The 26,850-nt window shown below is 41.0% G+C and overlaps 2 protein-coding genes across 5 annotated transcripts in view; one reads left to right on the plus strand and one right to left on the minus strand.

The window, feature by feature from the left end:
- LOC116293290 (TBC1 domain family member 2B) overlaps positions 1-17,189 on the plus strand; it is a 41,030-nt gene extending 23,841 nt beyond the window's left edge. For 2 of the 3 annotated variants that reach the window (XM_089029029.1, XM_089029030.1), the window contains exons 30-34: positions 14,091-14,157; positions 14,637-14,681; positions 15,177-15,311; positions 15,529-15,606; positions 16,509-17,188. In XM_089029029.1, coding sequence (XP_088885155.1) covers positions 14,091-14,157; positions 14,637-14,681; positions 15,177-15,311; positions 15,529-15,606; positions 16,509-16,616 — 433 coding nt within the window. In that variant the 3' untranslated portion in view covers positions 16,617-17,188. Of the gene's footprint in view, positions 1-14,090; positions 14,158-14,636; positions 14,682-15,176; positions 15,312-15,528; positions 15,607-16,508 lie in introns of all 3 variants that reach the window. The other variant, XM_089029031.1, reaches the window with a different exon arrangement.
- Positions 17,190-19,470: 2,281 nt separating this feature from the next.
- The window catches only part of LOC116293286 (extracellular sulfatase Sulf-2), a 44,939-nt gene continuing 37,559 nt past the window's right edge, over positions 19,471-26,850 (minus strand). For both annotated transcript variants that reach the window (XM_089029033.1, XM_089029032.1), the window contains exons 4-10: positions 26,433-26,756; positions 25,748-25,894; positions 25,633-25,677; positions 24,801-25,105; positions 23,864-24,544; positions 23,011-23,153; positions 19,471-22,539 (exon numbers count right to left, since the gene is read on the minus strand). In XM_089029033.1, coding sequence (XP_088885159.1) covers positions 21,673-22,539; positions 23,011-23,153; positions 23,864-24,544; positions 24,801-25,105; positions 25,633-25,677; positions 25,748-25,894; positions 26,433-26,756 — 2,512 coding nt within the window. In that variant the 3' untranslated portion in view covers positions 19,471-21,672. The remainder of the gene's footprint in view (positions 22,540-23,010; positions 23,154-23,863; positions 24,545-24,800; positions 25,106-25,632; positions 25,678-25,747; positions 25,895-26,432; positions 26,757-26,850) is intronic.

Genomic DNA, 26,850 nt, shown 5'->3' on the forward strand with positions numbered 1-26,850 from the left:
TCAAAGCGTACCTATAGGTCTTCTTTCTCACCTTATCGTGCGGCAAGAAAAGCAAATCCGCTTGATGAACTTCATTGGGGGCATTTACGGTAAAGCTGGGCCTGGGAATGTACTTGGGCACGGGAAGATAAACCTGCCAGAGGGTTTGTTTTTTCAACCAGTTCTTAGCCGTTTCGTCTGATACCCTGGCCGCGGTCGCGAGTTTCTTGATAGCTGACGCTCCTTTCCAATAGCCCTCAGGCCCATAGTAAATCCTTTTGAGTTTGTCCTCTACGCGGCCCATTATATGAATTCCAAAACAAGATTGATATTGCGTCCATTGAAATCCACCGTCTCTCCGTCCACTTTAATGGTGATGTTTATGCTTTCTACCAAATTAGATAAGTCATAGCTTAAAGAAATGGGAGTGTATTCTACTGGGTCAAATGGATTACCTTTGGGCAGAAACTTGGACATAAGAGAAGACTTTTCTCCATTGTTGTAACTATGAACCAAGTCGCAATAGACTTCATAAGAGGATGCGACTTTCCATTTTACGTCAAGTTGACCATTGATCGTGGTACTAGTAAGGCCCAGGAGTTCTACCAATGAACTGCCCTTTAAATTAGCGCTTCCACTATTTTTCTTGAATTTCATTTCATGAGGTAATCCTGTGGTAAGAGTATATCCATGCTTTGCTAGCTCCTTAGCCAGTGTTATAGGGGTGTAATGGGAATCTGGTATTTTTGGCTTTTGGGAATTCACAACGACAAAGCCGCCAATCAAATTATACCAAGAATTGTACAAAGAGCAACTAACCAGCCTAACCCTTTCCGCGCGGATGGGAGGATTCAAATAAGTGGTAAAGTTATTCTTGTCGCTTTCCAAAAAGACGATCATTATATTAGATACGCCAAGGCCACGCCTCCCGCCAGCCCTGCGACTCCTACAAAGACCAATTCATTGTCTTTTTGTTTCTTAGAAGGCTGGTAGTAATTCTTGAACTGAGGCTTTCTCATTCTAAAGTCGGGATGCGCCTGCGCATAGAGCTTAAAGGCGTAGTCTGTGTTTTCGAAGTTCTTGTCTGCCTGCATTTTGTCTTGGTAGTTCTTATCCAACCAATCCCTGTAAGCTTGTCTTTTTTCATTCCAAGCTGCAACGTCCCTTTGATATCTCTCCAGCGCTAAGTCGTGTCTCTTTCTTTCGGCGGCACCGCTTTTGTCGCCTCTAACTAATCTATCCAAATATTGACCACCATAATTAGCCCCTGTAAATGCTAAAGCTGCAATGACTCCACCTGCGACTAAGCTAACCATTTATATTAGACGCAAGCAAAGCTTACGTCGTAGGTAGGTACTTTTCTTTCCGTAGGTAATCCTTTACCATGATAGCCCCGCCTACGGCAGCGGTCATCTTAGCAAAATTAGCGAAGCTCTTGCTTGGGTCTTCAGTAAAGTCTTCTTTGAGCACTTTCTTACCTACCCAACCAATACCCGCAACAATAGAAGTAATGATAGCTGCCTCTTCAACAGTTTTCAACAACGCGGTCGACATTATATTACAAAGCAAGAAGGAAAATCTAGGTCGCCGCGGGTGATAAATCTACTCCATTTCAGGGATTTTGCTCTTTTTCGTCTCTACAGGTGCGTGATATGTTGGCAGCACATGCACGGCCTCCCACTTTACTTTTGGCTTCGTTGCCCGCCATTGTAAGTAGAGGCTGCCTGCTGCTATAGCAACTCCTAACGCGCCAATGACGTACCCAGGATTAATAAAGGATTCCTCTTCTTTTTCTTCCGCCTTTTCTTCTTTTTTGGCTTTGTTCTTTTTATTCATCTCCGCGAGCTTCTTACCGGCAGCGACTCTGCCTGGAGATTTAACCTTGGTAATCTTGGTATCTTCTACGGGTGGTTGTTCTTCGGTGCCACTCATCTTATATTAAGGGACTTGAAGGACTTGACAACGACTTGACAACGACTTGACAATGACTTGACAACGACTTGACTAAGTACTTGAGGTGACTTGACTAAGTACTTACGAATGACTTAACTAGGTACTTGAGGCGACTTGATCAGGTACCTCAGTAAGTGCTGCCTGGAAGACCTTTTCGACTTCTCTATCCTTCTTGAAGTCCTTCCAAGATGTTCCGAAGGAACCTAGTACCTCCTTCAAGTCAACGTGCTGAGCTACGTGCAAAGCCGCAGAGGCGACTGCCATTAACTTACCGCACTTCAAAGACAACCAGCCGCAGGTTATCTTAAGTTCTTGGGATATGACATAGTCATCTCTTATGTCCTTCCGCAGTTGCTCCACGTCGTCTATAGGCAGTGCAAGTCCAAGCAATTTAGTTGCAAGTCGGATAGCGGAGTCTGCGACGGCGTCTGTGGTCTTACTTGCAAGGGCAGCCTCGTACCTCTTATGGAACTTTTTGACTTCCTCTTCCGACAGCTTATTAACCTGCTCATGGGTAAGTTCCTTGCCTATCATTTCTTTGCACTTCCCAGAAGACACAAGAATGTTAAGTTGTTCCTTGAGGTTACTTTCATCTAACTGTGTGGGGACTTCATCTATGAGCTGCTCAATGTCCATATATGTTAACGTCATACGGAAACCTCAAAGAGAAGATCATCTTGGAATGTTGGTGCGTTTTTAAATGCCGCATGTATTCGTGCAGCTGTTCCTTGCTTATCTCACCGCCGTAGTCGCTTAAAATGGTTTCCAGGTCAGACTTGCTCGGAGTATAAAATACTACGAGAGAGCCTATGTTTTCCCTGAAGGGCTTAGAGACGCTGGTAAGCTGCTGCGAGAGCAACCAAACGCTGATATTGTCGTGTCTGCCGCTGAAGGCGAGCTTCACTAATTCGGAGGTGCGCCTTTTTACGTCGTCCCCACAGGCAATGTCATCCAGTATGAGTAAAGTCTGCGTATCTTTAGGGAATTGCTTATGCCAGAACTTCAAATGGCTGGATAACTCGTTAGGATCTAAGATATCTACGAAGAAGTCGTCATCTTTCACTCCTATGCCTTCCCAGGTGCGGTTATTCACGTAGGTGGGACAAAGCAGCACTATGTAGTCAAAGCGGTATCTAAAGGATCCTAATAGCTGCTCCACGATGAACTGGGTCTTTCCGCAGCCGGTGGGTCCTACTATCAGAGCATTGCAGGGAATATGATTCGGATCCATTATATATACAATGGACCCAGTGGACGCAGTAAGAAGGATTACCGCCGACGCAAAAGATAAAAGAGACACCATAGAAATGCAAAGGGAAGAGATAGACCGGTTAAAAGAGCGCGTACAGGAATTGTACGATGAAATGTGTGGTCTGAAGCGTGCAGAACGGTTTGGCGCGCTTTTGACAATGGCGGGCTGGGCTAAGGAGTCCATTAAGGACTTCATTCGATATCCCCCATAGATATATGGACTGCATTACGTGCGAACTACCTGCTGACTGCATAATCCCTCCCAAAACACCGATACCCAAACCGTGTAAAAAATACACCTGCCGTCACTGTAATAAGGTATTCTCTGAAGAAGACTTCGTTGGACATTGGTGTCCCGCGGATACTAAAGCACAAAGGACTTTAGACGACGTTCGAGAAGAGTAAGAGGTCGCAAAGAAGATCTTACTAAGCCCCCGGCAAGGGGAATTAGCATAGGTCTTTCTTTTTTATTGTTATTTTGTTAAATGCTGCAAAGAGGTCTCAAGTAAGGACCTATTTTTTATCGTTATTTCGCCAAATGCTGCAAAGAGGTCTCAAGCAAGGACCTATTTTTTATTGTTATTTTGTTAAATCATCGTAATCGAAGAATGGTTAACATGATTATCTTTTTGCTGGTTTCAACGATGATTTAACAAAATAACAATAAAAGGTAGATCCTATCCTAAAACCCCCTTACAGGGTTTAACAATTTAACAATAAAAAATAAGGTATATATAATGAAGTGCGTGCAATGTGATAGAGCTTTTAGTAGCAAGCAGCGACTGCAATACCATCTTTCCAAGAAAGTCTGTCAGAAGACCATCAGCACTGTTTGCGGTGGCTGCGGTAAGGAACTGTCCACAGTACAGGCCCTACGATATCACCGCGAGCATAGAGTCTGCCTTAAAGGTCATTGCCGCCGATGCGATGAACCCCTCTTCGAAGAAAACTGGCATAAGTACCGCTGCCGTCGCTATGACCTCACAGATGTGGTCTGCGAGACCCACGGCGATTTAGCAGAGCGATGTTGCCCCCTTGAAACCGGCCGGGTGCTCACGCGACGTAAGAAGGAGATCGACGAAGACTTCGTATGCTTTGACGACTACGAAGGAGTAAAATGGGAGAACCGAGAACACTGGGATGGCATCTGCGACCGATGTGGCTGTCAACGCAGCGGCCAACATATTTGGTGCTGCCTTTACGATGGCCCTAAGCCCTTAGATCATTATCTGTTGGTAAGAAAAGAGTGGAATCTACTTAAGGTATAATGTTACCTTACATCGCAGCGTTCCTAGGAGGTGTGACTATTACCTTATCAGCGTATGAAATGGCGGAAAAAATGAGGGCAGACACAGCAGATGACTACTTATCCGCCCATGAAGAGGATTAGTCGCACAACGGATTATCCTCCGCTCGACGTTCGATGTCAAACTTCCATCGGCCGTTTACCTTACCATGACTGCGTAGGTGTGTATATTCTTCACCCTGCAGTATGTATCTCACACAGTCAGGCGCCCAAAGGCTGTATTCCTGACCGTCGCGTTCTAAGACCAACCTCAAACGGTCGATGTCTTCGAATGCGACGTAGTTTTTTATTCGATATGAAACGCCTTGCGACAGATCTCGCCAGTGTGTTTGTTCAAGAATCATTATACCTATGAAATATTTTAAGGTGCGTGCTTAAAGTGTCTTGACCTTTGAATGCCTTAATGCACCAAGGGCAAGGAATGCGAATACCGGCAACATATTCGTCTATTTCCCTGCAAAGTAGATCATAATCATTGCTTACGATGGTTAAATATCCATTTTCTTCATATCGTTCCAACATTACCTTTTGTTTCTCGGACAATACGCCGGTGCCTTTGGGTGTCTTCAATTCTATGCATAATCCATTGTATTTATTATGGTTGTTAAGGATCAGCAGATCAGGTTGACCTGCCTGGTAGCCTTTCCGCCAGCTTTTAATGCGCTTACTTGCGGTGTCCTGCAGTTCTCCAAGACCTGGAACTATGATTACGTGCGAGTAGAACCTACGCACCCTGTGTACGGTTCTATCGTGTATGTCTGCCTCCGTTTCTATCTTAAATGCCATTGGATTTGAACCATTGAATCGCTTCTCCATATCGTATTTACCTGTCTTCCTTAGCGTGGGTAGAACGTCACCCAACACCCATTTCCTGAACTTTTTTGCTTCGGCCTTTTCAGATCCGAATATCAATTCGTAAAGACCTTCCTCCGTCAAATACACGGCATTGGGTTGTGCGTTAAGGGTGTCACGCTGAGTTACACCCTTTAAAGACTTCAAAGTTACCCTGTTTTCCTCTGATACGTGATCAGACGCCGCTTTTCTGGAATTTACGTAGCCCAACGCCGCCGCCACCTCCTTCGCTTTGAAGTAAAGTTTATCGCCTTGCACTATGCATTGCAGTTTGGTTTCGTTGTTTTCGAATACGCGAAGCATATTATACCTAAGGAATATTTTTTTTTTTTTTTTTATCCTTTCGCTTGGCTCAAGGAACGCGAATCAATACGCAACGCTTTTTAGCTGATTCATTTCTACACTCAGTTGCGCGTCAGACACGACAAAGACGTAGCAGTTTATCTTATCGCCGTCGCCCGCGGAGGTATTCTTGGTGCGCTTGATCTCCAATGTTATACCATCCTGGGTGTTTACTAGACGTAAACCCTGACCATGTAGGTCTTCGTCGTTCGTTGTGCGCATGTCGATCCACAGCGCGTACTTATCATTAAAGAATTCCTCGGGACTTACCTGGTCACCAAACTTACGCTTTACTTCTCTGTACACGTCTGCAGGCTTTATTCCCTGCGAGTAGACCTTGTTTGGAACGCCGTTTATGTTGACCCCCACATTAGTAATGTTGGGGTTGTGAAAGGCCTCGGAGTCGCGCTTGCCGGCTTCGTAGGGTTTGGCAAACACCAACATCAACCCCGTGAGACTTCTTCGGGGGAGGTTAATGCTTTGGTTGATAACCTCGTCCGTCTTATCCAGGAAGCTGAACGTCTTATACATCACTACGTGGTCGTATAAGAATGCCTTTCCGGAGCTGTATTCCATGCCAGCGCTACGGGCCAGCTCTTCGCTGTACACGGTCTCGTACTGCAGCTCTAAGTTGGTGATAGAATAGGGATCCACAGCTCCACTGATTGCGCTGTCCATTCCTCCTATGACGTTCGTAGTGTCCGCCAGGGTTACTTCAAACTGCAACTCGGATAACTGCCTGGGGTAGTACACGCCATGGTTCGTAATTACTTCGAAATCCAAAGGGATAACGTACTTGCTACCATAGGCGGTCTTTACCCTCGTCGCGTCTGCTACTGCGGTTGCTCCACTGGAGTCCGTAGGCGCGGGGTTAGTATCGCTGCGAAGCTTACGAAGAATAACGCTTCCAATTCCCTGCTCTATCTTTTGTGCACGGTCAAAGGCTGTTAGCCACAGGTCCTTATACGTGGCGTACAAATCGTACCTATTCAAATCCAAGAGGGATTCCCCTGCGAACTTGATTCTCATCTTAGAGACGAGGTTCCTACCCACATTATTGACGGTATAGCGCTTGTCCTTGGTGCTTGGCTGCACCGCTAGGTCGAACCTTAAAGCCAAGGTACCAGGAACCAATACTAGGTTATCCGTTAGGCGGGGTACGCCTACGTACAGCGTCTCCCCCGGCTTTGCGCTAGAAGGTGTGAATGTAACCCGGTGAAAGGTGCGTTCTGCTTTCAGTCCGCCGACCTGCTTAGGTAATATGTTGGGGTTTAACTTTGAGCTTATCATATATAATGGAAGCAAAAGGAACGGATTTCGATCCCACCACCGAAGAAGGTCAAGTCGACATTAATGACGAAGAATACGAGTCTTTACTACCTAAAACCAATGACCCCACGGAATTCCGAGGTAACATGGTGCGTCGGTTTGGAAAAAGAGCCCGCGCCGGCTGGATGGCTTTCCTAGACAAATACCGCACTAAGAACCCAGGCAAACCCATACCAGAATACATAAAGCTCGATAACATCGACTTTGGTAGTAACACGATGATGAAACCTCCTAGGAGTAAAACCGCGGAAACCAGCTTTGGTCCGGACGGCAACATCCCCGAAGCCCCCGGCGCTGCATGGCTTAGTAGGGTTCAGGAACAAATGGACGAATCCATGGAAGAAACCCCGGACGACTTTGATAGGATCAAGGAAGAATTCCCAAACTGGGATCCAAACAAAGCCCAAGTAATGTTTGACGCGGATAACGAATGGGGCAGGGAAGTTGTAGTAGCAAGGTTAAATAGATCTAATGCTCATCCATACATCATCAGGGACATAAATGGTAAATACTACGCAGATAAAAATATTCCTTCAACCCTTAGAAAGGTATTAGGAGAGCCTAACTTACCCGAAAGAATGAGAGAAAATAGTGAGAATATTAATGAAACCGTCGAAAGAGTTAAGACCGCAATGCAGCGGCAACAAAAAAGCCTTGATGCGATAAGGGAAGTCGAAGAGCTAAAGCAGGTGATGGAGGAAAGGGAAGCAGATTACATGCGACAAAACCAACTACTCCTTGATGCTCAAAAGAGAGAACTTGACGACAAAAATCAACGCATATTAGAACTTAGAGAACAAAGAGATGATGCTGAACGTCGAATGTACCAGGCTGAAAAGGCATTCGATCTCGCCCTGCAAGACCTAAACATAAGCAAGGAAGAAGCCAAGGACTTACGTGCCACCATAGCCAGCTCTTTGGTGGAAAGGCGGCGGTTAATGGCTGAAATCAATACTAAGGAGGAACAAATCCGACAAAAAGATCAGGTCATTGAGGACCTGAAGGGGCAAAAAGAGCGGCAGCAGGAAATAATCAATGACCAAACTCGTACCGAAGAGGAAAGGGAGGCAGCTCAAAGGGAAGTAGAAACCCTTCAGGAAAGAGTCGTGGAATTACAGGCGCAAAAGGAAAACCTGGAAAGGGAGTTGGGACTTACTACCAAGGAAAAAATAAAAAGAGTCCTTTTGAAGTATGGCGTTCCGCTGGCGTTTGCGGTCGCCATTTCAAGCGTAGTAGGGGTAATCCTTAACGCGCTTAAGGCCACAGGCGCGGGCGTAAAGAAATTAGGCAATGGACTAACGGACTTGGGAAAAAAGATGGCAGCCGGCTTGCCTGGGCTGCTGGGTTCGGTTGTTTCCTTGGCACTTAGGACCGGCGGAGAATTGTTAAAGTTCGTGGGGAATAACATTTGGATATTAGTCGTCGCTATTGGGGTGGTCCTCCTGAAGAAGATGAAGGCTTGATCTTCTCATCGGACGGTGTCCTGCTTTGAGGATAATGAAAGACGGTATTAGCACCGCCCTGGTAATTTGGAACCAACGGCAACACACTCATGGTAGAAATGGGCTTATGACTCCAGGCTGCATTAGCGGGCCTGCGACCTATGCGATTTATCCCAAACTTGCCGTCATCAGAAGTGACTTGCAACTTAGTATATTTACAATTGGCTAGCATATGAAAAGTTACTGGCGTTAGGTCTTCAGAGGACCTAGTGTAGGGCTCCATCGAAAAATGGGTAACTTTCCTGGTGTTCGTTGAAGTTCGATAAGGAAGCAGTGGCTTATTATTCTCATCGATAAGCCTAAACCCCACATTCGCATGCGTATTTGCATTAATGCTAATAGTGCAAATGACCAATGCAGTGCCCCCAACCTCAACCCACAGTCCAACGTCATGCCAAGCGCCGTTGTCATATCCCTCTTCATCTAAGCGGTGGGTATAACGCGTTTCCCTCACGTGTGGATTCATATATTACAGGGAACAAGTTCCCTTCTAGAGGCTCATTACCGTCAAAGTGCTGATGGTCATGTGGTTATAGACAGTATTCCTTTGATTTTCTATGCTATTTATGCAAACACTCCCGGTGTCATCTACTCTTATCTGCAGCTTTACCTTTCCGTGGCAATCAGCAACCATGTGGAAAGTCCAAACGGAAAGATTCTCGACGCTATTCGTTGGCGGCTCTACTGAGAAATGCAGTGGGCTCTCTGTTGTTCGTCTTCGCGCGCATGGGTTGCAATACTCCATTGTCGTCACAGAAACGAAATCCTACATTCGCACTGCTAACGGCCCCCAAAGAAATGCTGCATAATATCAATTTCTTTCCTGAGTAATTCAAATTCACGGACATGCCCGTGACATCAACCCAAGATGCCTGGGTGTATTTTTTCTCGCCTGTGTAAGTCGTATAAACACAATCTACTCCAGTTACGTAGGGGTTGTTCATCGCCATATATAATAGCTTAGACCAACGCTTGCAGCGGTTAAGCCGACCTTTAGTAAGTTATGGTCATATTCCTCAGGTATCGCAGGCAGGGCCTTCTTTGATGGTTTCTTAACTACGGGTAGCTTCGTTTCATGCGACTTTTTTGACTTCTCCACGAAGTGAGGAATGTTCCTAAGAGTGTCAGAGTTCACGTCATTCGCCCCAAACTTCATATCCTTAGTAGCTCGTTGAAGTTTGTTGTTGTATCCTACTACAGAACCAGTATTTATAGATAAATTACTAGGCATTAACCAACAACCCGGGGCTACTGCATAGTCCAACCTTGCCTTAGAATTTTGTATAGCTAGTTGGTAACGCTGTACGCCCTTGCTAATATCACCCTCCAAAATCGAACTTTCGAATAAGATCAAGGCTTCGGCTCGCGTCTCTTCTGCGGCGCCGGTATTCCCCACTATACTCGATCGGGTGTTTACCTGAGCTCCAAGGATGGAATACACGTAAGCTTCTATGCTGCGGTTCAAACGGGCAAGGCCGGCTTTGGTTAGTCCTTTACCTTCTGGGGGTATGAAATTAAGATATTGCTTCGTTTGCTCGTCGTTGGTAATCTTGATAATCAGCGGGTTAGCCCCTGCATACTTACCGCCCTCGTCTTTGAACAAAGGTCCGTCTCTAACTTCCTTAGTGGTCTTAGCGTTTGGTTCAAAGAAGGTGCTACTGTCGTGAGTTTCTTTGTGATATCCCGTGTCCCATCGCAACTGCAGCGCATGAACTTCCTTATCACTTAGCACATGCCCACCAATCCCCCAATAAGCCCAAATATATCCCAAACCATTGTTAGCACCGGCAGTGCATCTAAAATCCTTCCCTACAACACCAAACTCCTTACAAAGCCGGTCGTAAGCCGGAACGTTGTATTTATTATCTCTTGGATAAAACGCAGCATCTCCCGGCAGCGCAATAACACCCATCTCATGCAGTATTCTTCGGACGGTAAAGTGGAAGTGAAACATAAATATCGAATTCTTCATCAACTTCGCACTTACACCGCAGCCGCTGGTGGCACACCAAACCGCAAAGTTTAGTTGCTGCGGCCAATAACGCATGTTAGGACCACTTAACCATTCATGAGATTCCTTAGCGGTGGTATGAACAATGGGTACGTTTTTGAAGATATCTCGCACCTTTAACGGAAAGGAATGCTTGTTAGAGATCCGCATGTTCAGCGTTAGGTCCAAGCTTGGGTGTTTGTCAAATGAAACTGCGGGTATCGGATAAGTACTGGTACCCAGCAATAATTCCTTTGACCAACCTTGCACGGGCTTATGTTCAACATATGTTGGCTTAGGCTTATGTTCAACATAACCAGAATTCTTCAGTTGATCGTCTATCTGATTAACCAGCGTAGGTTTCAAATCCTCATTACTGTACATTCTGGAGCCGTTATAGTAAATACCATCGGGCCTTCTTTCGAACTTACTAGCATCCGCGTGCGGAAACATCTTCCTGAAGGCCCTCCAATTCCAGTAATCCCTATTGTCGTGATGTGGCTGCTCCTGTATATCATTCCCAAAAGCGTCGTACATTAGTATATATAATGGATGTTATACCATCAGCGCCTCCACTCTATCCTGATTTACCTACAAAACCCAATGAATTGAATGCCGAGAACTTCCGCTTGAATAAGGCAAATCTAATCCTCGCTTACTTAGAGGGTCAAACGAAGCACTATGAGGAGGTCAGGAAAAAGTATGCTAGAGCCCGAAGCATATTACATAAAATCGCGATAACTTCCGGCTCCATGTCCGTGGCGTTAACAGGCTCTGGCGTTGCTACTTCACTTACCGGACCGGGAATAGTCGTTGGCGTTCCTTTGGCCAGCGTTGGAGCCGTCTGCGGCATTGTTTCCGCTGTTACGACAGGCATTATGAAACAGTTGTCAAGCAAAATATCAAAACACGACACGACAATAGCTCTGTCAAGGGCTAAAGTAAATACGATCACTGACCTTGTCTCAAAGGCTTTGCGTGACAGAAAGATAGACGACGTAGAATTCTCGCTTATCTTAGCCGAAGAGGAAAAGTACGAGAAATTAAAGTCGGACATGAGGAATAAAAAAACAGTCGTAAAAGATCTTTCCGAGGAATCTCGCAAAAAGATCTACCAGGAGGCAAAAGAAGAGCTTCAAAGAAAGCTTGCTCAGTAAACATCTGCTTTGAAAAGAGCGTGACGGGATTTCGTTTACATATCGAACGACAGTCTGGAAATTACGCGTAATCTTATGCCATAAGATTTATGCTAATTTCTCATCTTATGTCATAAGATTCACTATCTTCTTGGAATCCATCCTAAGAGGGGGTGGTTGGGGTCGATTTCGTGAAATATTTCGTAGATTACGTCAGGGTAATAAGGAATATCCTTATCCAGCCGACAAAACATCCACTCGGCTTTTGTCATATCAGAAACCTCGGGAATAGACTTACCGGTAATTTCAGACAAAAGATAGGGAATAGCTTTGTAATATTTCCCTAGTTTTAATTTTTTCAGCGTTTTCCGTAGACTTTGCGGGGTTGGCTCTTCTAAATGGTCTATGATTTTCTTCTTTACTTCGTTATCTAAATATACCGGTCGATAACCTTGGATATGACTCATCCAGTCCCTGAAGTATTTTATTCTTTTGTATGGCGTCTTCTTACGACCTCCGTTGGAATAATATTGCTCTTTGGTAGCACAAGGCACGGCATTACGAATATTCTTACCGCACTCGTAACACTGTGCTGACGTGTCGTCTTCTATTTGCATTTTCTTACCACAACAAATATACTTATTTGGTTTAGTAGACACAAACTTGGGTTTCAAGCACTTTACACAGAAATCATAAACAAACTCTTTACATTCTTCGCACTCCATATATAAACTAACATATTTGCGCTGTTGCCCCCAACCACACTTGGAGTGGGGATTGTCCGTAGGTGGATTTTTGACACGGGTCTTGCCCGTGTTGAGATTGCGCTGGAACCCCCATTCCCTATACTACTACTTTCAATAACGATATTTGAATATGCGTGTACATTCATAGGCATCAATGGACAATCAATAGCGCGTTTGTACATTCATATGCGCGGATTGTATTTTCTTGTGCGCGAAATTCAACTTCAATAACACCAAATGACAAACAATTGCATTTATGGACAATCATTTACCCAAAAGCGAAAATTCATTAGTGCTATTAGCATAATCATTGACAATCTATAACGCGTTTGGACAATCATGAGGGTCAACGTTATATTCTATAGCGTGGTTCGACAAACATTTGCATGATTCGAATGAACAATAAGAGAAATAAAACAATCATTAGCGATGTCCTTTTTTAATTTTAGCCTTCAATTTCTTCGCCATTTATACTTCGTGGCAAATACGTTTGCATATATCTGAACCACTGACCACATTTAGCGATAGTGATAGTTGCCACATTTTGGTACATTTTACTACATTCTGTAGTGACCTAGAGCAATCCCTTGTCGTCTTGCCTCAGCCCGATCGTTCGTATGTTGTTGGATCTCTGGACGGTGATGTCGGCTTTGATTGCTGCTTTAAGTGAGCTAATTGCCATTCTCCTACGCAGCCGCTATTATGGAGGCAGTTTCCTGAGTTTTTTATATGTTTTAAATTGATAAGAAAGAGCATCGTTAATGATTGTTTTATTTCTCTTATTGTTCATTCGAATCATGCAAATGTTTGTTGAACCACGCTATAGAATATAACGTTGACCCTCATGATTGTCCAAACGCGTTATAGATTGTCAATGATTATGCTAATAGCACTAATGAATTTTCGCTTTTGGGTAAATGATTGTCCATAAATGCAATTGTTTGTCATTTGGTGTTATTGAAGTTGAATTTCGCGCACAAGAAAATACATTCCGCGCATATGAATGTACAAACGCGCTATTGATTGTCCATTGATGCCTATGAATGTACACGCATATTCAAATATCGTTATTGAAAGTTGATCCGCGCTAATGATGTTACTTGTGGTGTTGATGAAAGTACATTACACGTTATTGATACAACTATTGGCACAAATGAATGTACATTTTCTGTTAATGAACAGCAAAAGGTGTAATACGAGGGCGGGTCCAGGGGGAGGGTTAGGTGGGGGGGGGGGGGGGGTGCGGACCTACCCTGCCATGCCAGAGGTTCCATGCTTTTACTTGGAGTACCATACATGTATTTGCTTGAATCACTGGAGAAAAAGGTCATTCAACCTGAGTGGCACTTTTCCATGCATTGGGCGAGCAAGATAGGGGGTCTTCGTATTCTGATAAAAAAATTCTTCAAATGTGGCTCTTACATTTATGTGAGTAATCCAGTACCGCTCGAAAACTGGATTTTCATTGCTCCCTAAGTACAGTACAGCTTTCGTAAGGTTAGGTTTAGTGCTATTGTTTGGATGACCAATCTATTGTTTTTTAATCCAATCATGTAACTCGTTCTGAGCGGTACGGGCTGGCTCATTTAAGTCTCTCTCTTTCTTGTTTTCAGCGGTCTCCCAATTACGTCCATAGGTTGTGGGAGACTGCAGATGAAAGCTGAGTCATCGGTGTTTTCTTTAATTTCTTTCTTTCTTTTACAGTGTGGACTTGTCCTTGATCACCTTCAATTGGTTCTTGACCATATTTGTGGATAGTTTCCCTATAGAGGTAAAACATCATCATTTCCTTCGTATAACCAAAAGAGCATAAATAAGAGAGGGAAATTTCTTAACAACGCGCGCGGCATGACGGTAAATTCCCGGTTGGGCTATTTTTGGTAACCGGATGCAGTTTAAATTTCGCCTTGCCCTACTCCCGTGCGTCATCAACTTGCGTGCGTCTGCTCTTTCCGTTTATTTTTTTGATCACTTTTGATCACTAAAAACCTTTGGGTACCAGATTATTATGTAGGAGGTTGTGGGTTCAAGCTGTGGAAGAAACAACACTTAGGGTCTTCAAGTATGAGACTTGAAAGTGCTACCTTTGCTATAAAAGTATCTGCAAATGGTTAGGCCTTAGCTGTAGGTAGCTTTTAATGTTTGTCGTAGAATCCTGAAATAACGATGGCCTCATGACTCCTTACAAACTTGTTATTTTTTCATCATATTACACTTATTCCAAATGTGAATATTAATTTATATTTTCAGACGATTCTCAGGATTTGGGACTGCTACTTCCTTGAGGGCAATAAGGTATGAAGTTGGTATGTTCATGGAGTACTTCCAGACCTGTTGATTTAGCAGTAATTTTCTTGCAAAATGCTTAACATCCTTGGGGAGTACCTATTTATATACACCTATTTCAAAAAACGTTGTCATCGCCAAAGGCGATAGGCGATAGACAAAAAGCGATATGAGATAAGTCATTTCAAGATCCAAGAATAGCTGGAATGGCATGTGTTTCTGCGCCTTATTCTCGTCAAGACCATGGATCTTAGTGTTGAGACAGATTCAATGTTCTTTGTAGTCGACGAAACCATTTCCGTGTCGGAATGACCTATCGCCTATCGCTTTTGGCGATGACGACGTTTTTCGGCATTTTTTTTTACTCGCCCTATCCTGGGAATTCTGCTCTGCTCCTGGGTGGATCTGCCATTGGACGCATCAATAGTCGAGTTAAAAGACATATCAGTTTTTAACTTAATAGTATGGTCGACATCATTTCATTTACGGTTTCAAATTGAACAGGTGCTTTTCCGGTATGCTTTGGCCGTGTTTAAAACTAATGAAGAACAGATATTGAAAATAGAAGAAGCCACAGGAATATTTAACTACATGAGACAAGTACCTGAAAGAATTGCTGATCACCATGCATTAACCCAGGTAAAATAATGAAAACCACTTTGCCACATCACAGTGACGTAGCAAGGTCTACCTTGACAACAGGGGGGAGGGAGGGAGGTGTCACATGAGACAAGTAACAGAAAGAATTGCTGATCACCATGCATTAACCCAGGTAAGAAAATAATAAACACAGAAGCTAATTTCTTATCCTTTTATTTTTCTCTTGATCTTCACAATTATGTTCTCTTTCCTACAGACTGCATTTCAAGGGCTCAATCCATTCCCAATGCAGAAGATCAAAACTAAACGAAATTATTACCTGGGATTAGTGCAGGTAAGAACTGTGATGGAATAAAACTATACTCTTTCCTTTATTTCTTCGAACTTATTAATTTTACATCTATGTGCTTCACCTATTCCATAAGGAGTGACACAGGGCTCCCAAATTTCAATTTATCTCAAACACAGGGTTCCCAATTAGAACTACTCTAGATCCTTGGGAAATCCACGACAAGAACGTTACTTCAAATCCTGCTAATCTCTTATTATTTGAAATCGAAAATCAACTTCTCTCTACTCAAGAAGTTAAAGGAACTCGTGGGCTAACGCCTCGTGTTTGTCTATGACTCTTCCTTGTTCTTTAGATCTCATGGAGTTTATATCACAGTATATTGATGCACGCGCGGTTTTATATCCCTTATTCTTATAAATACAGATAAGCAAGATATTTTTATGCCAAATTGTCACTTTTCTTTTTGGTATACATTAAAATAATAATTAAAATCACTTCCAGCTGTAGTTATAAAACTCGTTCTAATCAAAAGTCCTCTTCTTGACGCGTAGCCATGCCGTATAGATGCATAGCTGCTACGCCAATATATAATCAAAACGTTTCTAAAATGGAGTGTGGAAAGAGAGATGAGGTGAAGCATTAATACATGGCTAGACTGCCCCGCACACCTTCCCTACTCGGTGTAGCCGGTGGCTATGGCTACGCGTAGAGGAATAGCCACTTTGCAGATCAACTTTAAGCCTAGTAGCCTCTACCAATATAGCCTCGCTCTAATCAAAAGTCCTCTTCTTTTTGACGCGTAGCCACGGGTAGATGCTTAGCAACTACCAATATAGCCTTATCGTATAATCAAAATTTTTCTGAAAGACACAGTCGTACCCTACTTTTTGACGCGCAGCCGCTCAGCAGTTGCTGCAATTAAATTACAATTTTATGTTCAACAGAGTGAACTAGACGAGCTTGACCGATTACGTGCAGATTACGTCATGCAACGTGACGACGACAAGGAAGGAGAAATACTAAGTGAAAGTGAGTTAACGACAGACGACTAAGTTGATAAATAGTATTACATTGTCATAATTGTTGTGATACCAGACATATCACAGGTAGCCCAAGTTGTAGTTACGGAATTGAATCTATAGAGGATTATGGTGGATTATTAGTATTCAAAGTAACGTTCGCAAACTCGCAACGAGTGACAAAAAATTTAACTAGCTAACTTGCGAGTATGACCACAATCCAGGAATTGAAGGACTGAAAAACTTAGAACCCGCATCAAGTAACTTTTGCTATTCACCGCGTCCGATCGCTAGTGACTTTCAAATTTTTACAAATGAGAACAAAACTTACTAGCAAGGTTTTTCTAGTCGGTTTAAAAGTTAATTTCGTGCCCTGAACACCTCCTAACTTTAAATATGGATTTTTGGCAAAATTGTGAAATTTAAATCTCGCGGAAATATGTGACCTCGAATGAAAGTTTAATAGTTATTATTTAAGGTAAAATAATGTAAAATATTAATAATGTAAATAATGAATAATAACTTGATCGTTATCTATTATAATAATAGTGCTTTAATATTTGAATAGAATTGATAAGGTATGTTACTATAAGACAGTTGATAGATAGATAATTTATAACACCGTATGGTATGTAAAAATGAAACTGACGTTTCGGACGTTAGTCCTTCATCGGAGTAAACGAGAGATGAATGTGAAAATGTGTTTATATAGTGAGCGTGGATGATAAATAACCAATGAGAGATAAGTATAATATATCTTATCTCTCATTGGTTATTTATCATCCACGCTCACTATATAAACACATTTTCACATTCATCTCTCGTTTACTCCGATGAAGGACTAACGTCCGAAACGTCAGTTTCATTTTTACATACCATACGGTGTTATAAATTATCTATCTATCAACTGTTTTACTGAAAACACCGACGCAGTTTACACTAGTTTTCACTAGTTTTCCACCTTATGTTACTATAGGAATGAAGTTATTCTTGAGGACGTTCATGGGCAAAAGATCCCATCGTCAGATTTTTTTCCATCATACTAAAAGTGAAATAAGCAAATAAAAGATGTGGTGTCCCCGACTTATGAAATGACAGTATTTGTGCTTTAAGTGTGGCCTTGAAGCCTTCGCGTTACGTGATTACGTATTCCAATTTATTATGCACAAAATTTGTAATTTCGATTTGATCCCATCGTCAGATTTTTCCCCCTCTAAAGTTAGGTATTGCCGAATACTTTCAAAAAACGAAATAAAAAAGGGGGTGCCCGACTTCGTTTTAGAGCTATAAGAGATTAAATCGAAACATTAGAAAGACGTCATCACGATGAGCGCGCGCGCACTAAATTCACGTGTAGAAGGATGCGTGTGAACAATGCCCATGAACGTCCTTAATAGAGGGGAATGGTTTGGAAACTCTATTGTTATAGGTTATTGTTCACTTTTTTCAAGCGTGACCTTGCACAACCCTTTGTTTTACCATTGTTTTACCATTGTTGGCAATGGCTGAGTGAACAGACCAAAATCTTTCTTTTGGCAGCTAGTTCAAAATACTTAAAGATTTTAAAGTATATTCCTTACAATAATCCCATAGACAAAGTTTATGTTTACTTATTTTGCAATTTCGGATGAGCATAAATCAAACATATTGCACGGTCAAGACCGGTTCAACCTCACAAGCGAACAAAGACCTGATAACAATAGGTTTCCTAACCATTCCCCTCTATTAACTTTGATTAAACACATTCAAAAAAATTAAAAGACAAAAATTTCATGTGGCATGTGCATGCTCCTGGCTGAAGAGGCCATCATCTTATCAAAGGATGAAGTTTATTGCTCGGTAACAGTTAGAGTTTGAATAACATGGTTAGTGTCATACAAAAATAAGGTTTCTTCCGTAAATACTTATATAAAAATCATATTTTTTTAGTAATTTTCACCCTATAAATGGAAATAGAATTATATTTTTATGAGAGTTTTATTATTTAATGATGTGTTCTTTTCTTGACATAAAAAATTATATTACCAAGTTGTATCAAAAGAAAATATATTGGAATATTATTAGAGTTGTAAGCTGTTAATGCCAATAACAAAAGAAAACAGAGTTAACCATGATTAAGATTATTTTTTCATGTCTCACAGAATTCATTTTTCTCTTTTTGTCTACATCTACTTTTTTATGGTAAGTTACAAAATGTTGAGCAGTCTGTTTGCAGTACTAAGGTAACTTAAAATTAAATTCTGTTCTGTTTTGAAGCTGAAAACAATGTTTACAATGTAAGGTAAAATGCTCACATTTTTTCTCTCATCTGAAATGACTCTTAGGTGCTTCCGCCTCTGTCTGCCAAAACGAATTAGCCAGTCAAAGAAGATTTTCTTCATAGCTTGTTATTTCTTTATTCCAAGTTTTTGCCTTGAAAAAATGACAGCTTTAATTTACTCAAAAAAAAAAAACAAAAACAAAAAAAAAGAACACACCTAGCCTCTCAGTATCAACTAGTTACCACTATTAAAACATTTTCTGAAATCAGTACTTACTTCAATAAAGTTTGTTCACCAAAAACCTAGAAAGCTGTGATCGCTGAGAATCATGGGAAAATGTTTTATATCCAACAAGTAAAGCTTTTGACACAAACTGCAGCAGTTGAGGATGCGCAGAGGAGGTTAACTTTTAAGTTGTAGAAGATCTCATGTCCATCAACAGTTATCAAGCAGTTGAAACATGTAAAATGTATCTATCCATAATCGGTCCATTGTCGGTCTCAGCTTTGTAGCTTTTCAGGTGACTAACTTTATTGAAATACAAATGAAAATACCCCAATTGAGATTTGTGCTATATAGATTCAATAAATTATTAATTATCATTAATAAGTGTATACAACATGCTATTAAAGTTGATCATATTCTCTCTTTTATTAATTTTAATAATTTCAAATTTATCTTAAAGCACATTAACATTACTCAAAAAGAAACATTAAAAACTTCTTCCAGCTCCCTTACTTAGACTAAAGTCAATGCTTAAAAACTTAAACCTGAGGGAGGGGAGGGTAAGTATTCAATAAAGAATGTCAAGTATTGTCTAAAAAAAACCTCTACTACCAGAATCCCATACACACTTTGTTTTGTTCAGTTAATTAGCACCGATTGTCTTGCTATTCTCATGAGGGAAATACTAATACTAATTTAACAAGGAAAAATATTGTCTTCCAGTGAACATGGTTCCACAGGCAGATATAGGATAATGAAATAGGGAGAGGGGCATTCAATGTTTTCAGACAAGGCCGACTTTTTTGAAGAACATTGAAAATAAAACTGTCCATTAAAACTAAACCCACTCATTCTTCTTATCTACCTATGGGTAGTTTTTGCTCTATAGAAAGGGTCAAAGGCTGGACTACAAGTCACAGCACAATGGGGGTACTAAAGAACCTTTAACACATTTTCATTGGCATGTTCTTGTAGTTTCTATCAATTATTTTAAAACTTTTCTAAAAATGCTTTATGAAGTATAAATTTGATATAACTGGGAAAAACATGCCATTGGACACATATGTGTTCTTGCTTCCCATGGACCTTAATAACGAAAAGAAAAGAACAATTCCAATAGGTTCCTTGCAGCACATTGGAATGCAGCTCAATTTGCACTACACAACAATAGGTTTCCAATTCTCTTGAGATTGAAATTCTTTTGTTTTGGCTCCAAATTGAGCTGTTTTGACTTCACATGCAAGGGGTCTATTACATTGTTTCTCTAGAGCCTTGGGCCAGAATGTTTGGTGCTTGACCACTCAACTAGAATATAAAAAATTGGCTTTTATAGCCCTTTTGAAAAAAACTTAGGGTATTAAAACCAATAAAGATATATTTTTCGTTATTTGTGTGGGAAGGAAAGGAGGCATTTATTACGTAATTCAAAAAATGCTGGTGGAAAACCTTCTGCTCTCACACTAACACATAGACCTTTATCACGCGATGGCCATGTTTTTTCTCATGAGAAAAAAGGTCTTTGTTTCTCCCCCATACATTTATTTTCAACTACTTTAATGCGAGGCCACACATGGAGGAATCTATTGTTCAAACCAATTACATGGCTGCTGCATGAAAAAAGCACAATTTTAATCAAAAAAAAAGTAAAAAGAAAAGAAAAAAATAGGGATAAGCCCATGGAGAATTCCACAATCTTTTTCAAAAAAGAAAAAGCATAGGCATTTTAAGGCCTTGAATTATCTATGATGTACTCCACTCTGAAGTCAAGTAAACCTCCTCCCCCCTCTAGCCAAAAATGTGTTTCCTATTAAGTGGTTGGCTAGTAATTTAAGTAAATTTGGACTTATTATAGAGCGTTTTCACGTGACGTCACAGCGGCCATTATGGGGTACCAAAACAATACATTTTCTATCCTCCGGGAATTGAACTCTATTTTTATGCAAATACTGTGCAGAAAGTTTCTATTGTTTATGGCTGCCTTCTCACGTAAGTGAAAACGCTCTATAAACCATTCCTACGTTGAGGAAAAACCGTGGATCGGGTTGGCATTGCAGTGCATTTTGGGACTGTTTTTTCGTCTCTTGAATAGCCCCACAATGCACTGCAGTACTAGCTCGACGCAGGCTTTTATGCAGCCTCGGAATGACTAGCTTTTAAATCAGCCTTTCTCAATATATAGAGCTTTTAAGTTGTAACGTTTTTTTCGGGTCCAACTGCTCATTAACGGCTAATTCACGGTTGATTTATTCGAAGCAATTCGTGTTGTCAGCATGTTGCGCGCGAGGAAATACCGTACCGTGTATACCGGCATCAAAATAAAGAAGAAGAAAAATATTCTCAATGATGTAACCTACTCCTGAGACAAATAGAACTTTGGACAACAAATCCTGTCCCGAAGAAACAGCAAGAAAAATCATTGTAGAACTGCTTTTCGTTTTGGACCCAGAAGTCGTTTTTCCATACTACTGACGTTACACTAAAGACTACCAAGCCTCGACAAAAATAGGCCTAAAAAATGTCATCACGGGCCTCGTTTTGATGTCAACTATAAATCTTATCGTAAATGCCCAAATGAATCAATATAATCGTGGGAAAATTCGAATCTAGAGATTTGCTGTTTCCTCAATAGGTTTATCTTCTTGTTCTGGAATTTCCTCTTCGTATCTTTTAGCTTGTTGTTCATCCTTTTGGGTATCTTCGTCGCGAGCTTGTGATGTCGTCGGAGTCACTGTTGACATGTAAGACCTATTTATGTTAGATCCAACGCCTTTTCTTCCATTCGTCGTATTTCCTTTATTTTTATGACGACTTTTAATTTTTTCTCGTTTTTTCAGTTGTTTTTGCTCTTTTGAGGTCCCTAGGCCTGGTCGTATTTTCTTCTCTCTTCTCAGCTTTTTTCTTTCTTTCTCAACCATCAAAGTGGGAGCCACCGTCGTTGGTGTCAATTCCGTTGGTAAATTCTCATTTTCATTCTTATTTCTTTTATTCCCAGTTTTTAACGCCTTACCATTTCTTTTCTTCTTTCTTCTTTTCTTCTTTTCAGTCTTTTCTTTATCAACAACGGATTCCGCTTTGTTCCCATTTTTCTTTCGTATTTCTTTCTCGCGTCTCTTGCCTTCGATCTCTTCCCTTCCACTTCTCGTTTCGTTCTTATTTTCACTTATCCCTTTTTCAATTTCGCTAGACGACTCTGATGGACTTTCCTCGACCTCGCTCGACGCATTTCTCGTAGGTGTAATAACCTCTTGTCTGTCTGTTGTTTTCTGCACTGTTGTAGGCTGTGTAGGCTCCGGTGTAGACATCAACACAGGTTGTTCAGTGATATTTAGTAAAGGTGAAGGTGTTGTGGGCCTTGGTTTCCCATGATACTGTGTGCAGCTTTGAGCACCTTTGCATCCCTTCATGTGCTCGAGTTGGTTGTGCAGGTCGTATAAAACGGAGGGACTAATGCGGTCTACGATGTTGTACAACTGGAAAAGAAAAATCAAAGAAATAATAGATGAATAAGAACTATCTTACCATTTTCTCAGAGTGGTTCTTTTTTGGCTGTAATGTTTTCCTATTGCGGCGGACAGATATTAAATTTGTTCGCACCAGAGGTAAAACACTCTCAAAAGGGAGCATATCATCAACAATTATGATTTTTATTATCACTATTATCACATATCTTTACTGACTTCTTCATCTTTGACTTCCTCCTCCTCATCATCATCATTATCTCCATCATCATCGTCATCATTATCTATCATTATCTCCATCATCATCATCATCACCATCATCATCGTGATCGCTAATATCACATATCTTTACTGACTTCTTTATCTTCGACTTCCTCATCATCATCATCATCACCATCATCATCATTATATCCATCATCTACGTCATCTACGTCATCATCATTAACGTCATCATAACCATTTTCAAGATGTATTTAATGGTACCTGATAAGGATCGGCGTTGAGATCAAAATACTCCAAGAATTGTGTGATAAATTCACAGTACAAGAAGTTTTGGTGTTGATTTATCGTACGCAGACACCAGAACGTGTTGTTACTTGAGCTGGGACAGAAACAGAACTCGCCTCCTACAAGTAAAGAACAAATATATAAGTGGTAGAAATCTTTTACTGTCGTTTTACTTTAACCATGAACAATCGAGTTTATTTCATTTTATCTTTTATTGGTGTAAATTATTTCATTTTTTTTCTTTCTCTATCATTATTTCATCTCCATGAATAGCTTTCATAGACTTTCAATAATTGGAATTCTATTGTTTTTGGTTTGTAATCTGATTAATTGACAAGCTCGAGAGTTCACGGTTAGAGCAGAACGACAATAAATCATAGGCTGATCTTTTTCTATACACATAAATAATACGTTGTTTAACATGCTTCTAACAGCCAGCTTATCTGAAATAGTGACGTAGAAATAACGTCACTGCAAAACTGAGGTGTCATGAAGCCTGTGAAAAATGACCAGCAAAAAATAAAGACCTGACCACCATCGCAATAAAAATATAAAACTCATTAGTTATTGTATTACTGCTATCAACCTCTTATTACCAACATTTTTGTTTTTTCATTTGGTGGCTTGGAAATCAATAGTTCCAAGAGGAAAAGCAACACCTCTTTTTTGCAAATTTTCTTGATTCTCATTGGCTAACATTTTCTCTCAGATCAGCTGAGGTACATTCATTCAGACTGGAATTTGACTTTTAGTTTTGGAGACATTTGAGGACAAAATCATACGCGCACTAGACCGGATATGACGTGCAACCAGTAACCAGTGTACCAACCTTTCCACAATGGCTCTGACTTCCAATGATCATTAGTTTGATAAAAACAGTTGAGACCGGGAATCGAACACTTGGATCTCCGAGAACTTTTCTTCTTTTCCGTTTTCTTTTTCCTCTTAACGGTTAATGATTTCCTCATTCCTGACCTGAGTCCAGACCGTTTCATCATTTTCTTATTCATCTTCCTTCTGTATACCTCGGGATCAATCATTCCGCTGCGAAGTCTTTCAAACAGCCTCCCGCTTCTTCGACTGCGTTTTGGTCGCCTCGATTTTTTAAACACTGAGCGCGAAGGAACAGGACAAGCACAAGGGAATTCCTCGTATTTTTCTTTAAAGTTTTTTTCAGTTTCTTTTTCCTCTTTGATTCGAATGAGCTTCTTTTTCCTGCCACGGAGCATTTCCAAGCGATTCTTTATACCAGCTATTCGAGCATTCAGTCGTTGAAGTTTTCCATCCACATCCAAGTCAGGGTTATCAGACTCCTCTTCTTCCTGCGATCTTTTACTCTCTTGTTCTAGCATCTTGGCTTTGTTTCTTCTTGTCTGCTGCTTCATTGCACGAGATAATTCCCTCGTGATTTGTTTTTCTTTGAGTGACGTTCGTTGGACTGATCTACGAAATCGTCTGAGTTGTTTTGACAGCTCTACTTCGTTTTTACGTAAATAAGCCTCCCAGTCATCTAGGAAATATAAAAAAAGCACAACGCAACAGTTAGAATTTGGTAAATAATATCTAAAAAGCACCAGTATTATTATCAGGGAGATGTTTAATTGAACAAAGGCTTTGTACCATCACGTGATGGCATCCATGACAGGAGACACTGGAAAACTGACTTTGACTACAGTACACCCAGAGGGCCGTTTCCCAGTCCCTGCGCGACAAAAAAGTGCCCAACCCCAACTCGTTTTTGTCAAACGCTACAACAACACACTTACCACCGTGCGGCTCATCATTTGGACTGCTTTTTTCCGCCATCCAAGGCAATTTAGGACGATAGCACGTGCACATTTCTACTTCCAGTGTCGGAGGTGAAGTCGATGGAACAAACTGCTGACCAATTGAAACCTTTTTGCATTTCCTCAGTCTCTGCTGACCATTTAAACGCACACAATGCCATTCCTGTCCCAGGGCACAAGGTGTTCTGTACTTGGTCTTCAAGCAAAGCTGCTCAAGAAAGGTAGCTTTGGTGGGTTTCTTGAGTTTCTTTACAACCTTAGATTTGGCATACCTTTTCGGTTTTCTGTAATTTAAGGGAAGACTGCTTAGATCGAAAGCTAACATGGTAGTTGTTTGGTTTCGTAGTGGTAAAAGAAAGAAAGAAAGGAAGGAAGGAAGGAAGGAAGGAAGGAAGGAAGGAAGGAAGGAAGGAACAACTAAAATAACTACACTGTAAATGTCATTAACGTTGTCCACCAAAAAAAAAACATTTACAAATTTACACATTTACAAATTTACACATTTACACATTCACACATTTACACATTTAGACTAAAAGAAATATCACGTGTTTCCTCGAAGGTTCTGGCATAAAACAAACGCTGAAATACCATTCTCCATCTTAAATCCTCTAAATGGTCGGGGCATTCTGGATTTTCGATTCACGAGTTGAATTTTACATTTAAAGTTCAGGCTGGCGCACACAAGGCAAAGAATACATAATGAAACACGTGACATTTCTTTTAGTCTAAAATATGTAAATGTGTAAATGTCTTTTTTCGGTGGACAACGTTAATGACATTGACTGTATATCTTAATGTATCTACATACCCTCGTTCGACGAGAAATGTGTCCCTCCACATATGGCTACTTTTCCTGGACAAATAAAAACAGTATCATATAAGATTTTATCCGGATCCTGGAGTCGGGATTGTGGATGTTATACCTTCTGACTCTTGGTTTGTCATCTTGGCTTTTTAGACGCCTAAAGAGTTTCATGATTGAGACGCCATCCATGGAACGAGGTGCTTTAACACCAGCAATGTCCAGGAATGTTGGGGCCAGGTCAATGTTGAGGACTACCTGGTGCATCCTGGAAAACGAGCAAATGATAATTTTGACCAAAAAATTACACGGCTCTCCTCACCCCACCCCTCACCCCTACAAAATATCATAGATCTTCCTCTACCATATTTAGTTACCATAATATTCCCCAGCACGTTGGAATGCATCTGACTTATGTGTGACTTTAAACCTCTCCTCCACCTCTACAAAATATCATGGACCTCCCTTTACCATATTTAGTTATAATATTCCAGGTCTACCAAGCACGTTGGAATGCATCTGACTTATATGTGACTTTAAACCTCTCCTCCACCCCTACAAAATATCATGGACCTCCCTTTACCATATTTAGTTATAATATTCCAGGTCCACAAAGCACATTGGAATGCAACTCATGTGTGACTTTAACCCCTCCCTTGACAAAAAGCATGGGCAGGCTTTACCATAATTGGTCATTATCTGGCAGGTTTGTCCAAGAACGTTGGAATGTGTGTCGACTTCACAATCCATAATTTAGAACTATAAACACGCACACTACAGTGAAAATAATTTCAGTGCATACATACTTGATGTTCGTAGGGATGTTAGGTCCTCTAGCGTACAAAGGTATTCGTATATCTGTTTCATAAGGCATGGATTTGCCTTTAACAAGTCCATACTGACCCAAATGATAACCGTGGTCGGACGAGAAGAAAATGTACGTATTATCTAAGTTGCCAGTATCCTTCAACATATCATATACTCGCTGTATAGACTCATCAACAGAGAGGAGCGTCTGCAGTCGTTTACGATACAAAAGATCGGAGAATGCGATTTTTTGGTTGGTCATTTCGGGAGTTACTCGAACTATCCAGTGTTTGTCCGGTGAGATGAAATTCCAGTTGGGTAGCCTGTGGAAAGTTCAAAGGATTATGGGTGTTTAATGGCGGCCATGTTGACTACCAGTAGTACAAAAAATCTGTTTTTAAAATTCTTCTAAAAACA

This window comes from Actinia tenebrosa, unplaced genomic scaffold, assembly GCF_029948245.1.
Source record: "Actinia tenebrosa isolate PJP-AT-01 unplaced genomic scaffold, QUT_ActTen_1.0 PGA_scaffold13__45_contigs__length_12533684, whole genome shotgun sequence".
Classification (NCBI taxonomy): Eukaryota; Metazoa; Cnidaria; class Anthozoa; order Actiniaria; family Actiniidae; genus Actinia; species Actinia tenebrosa.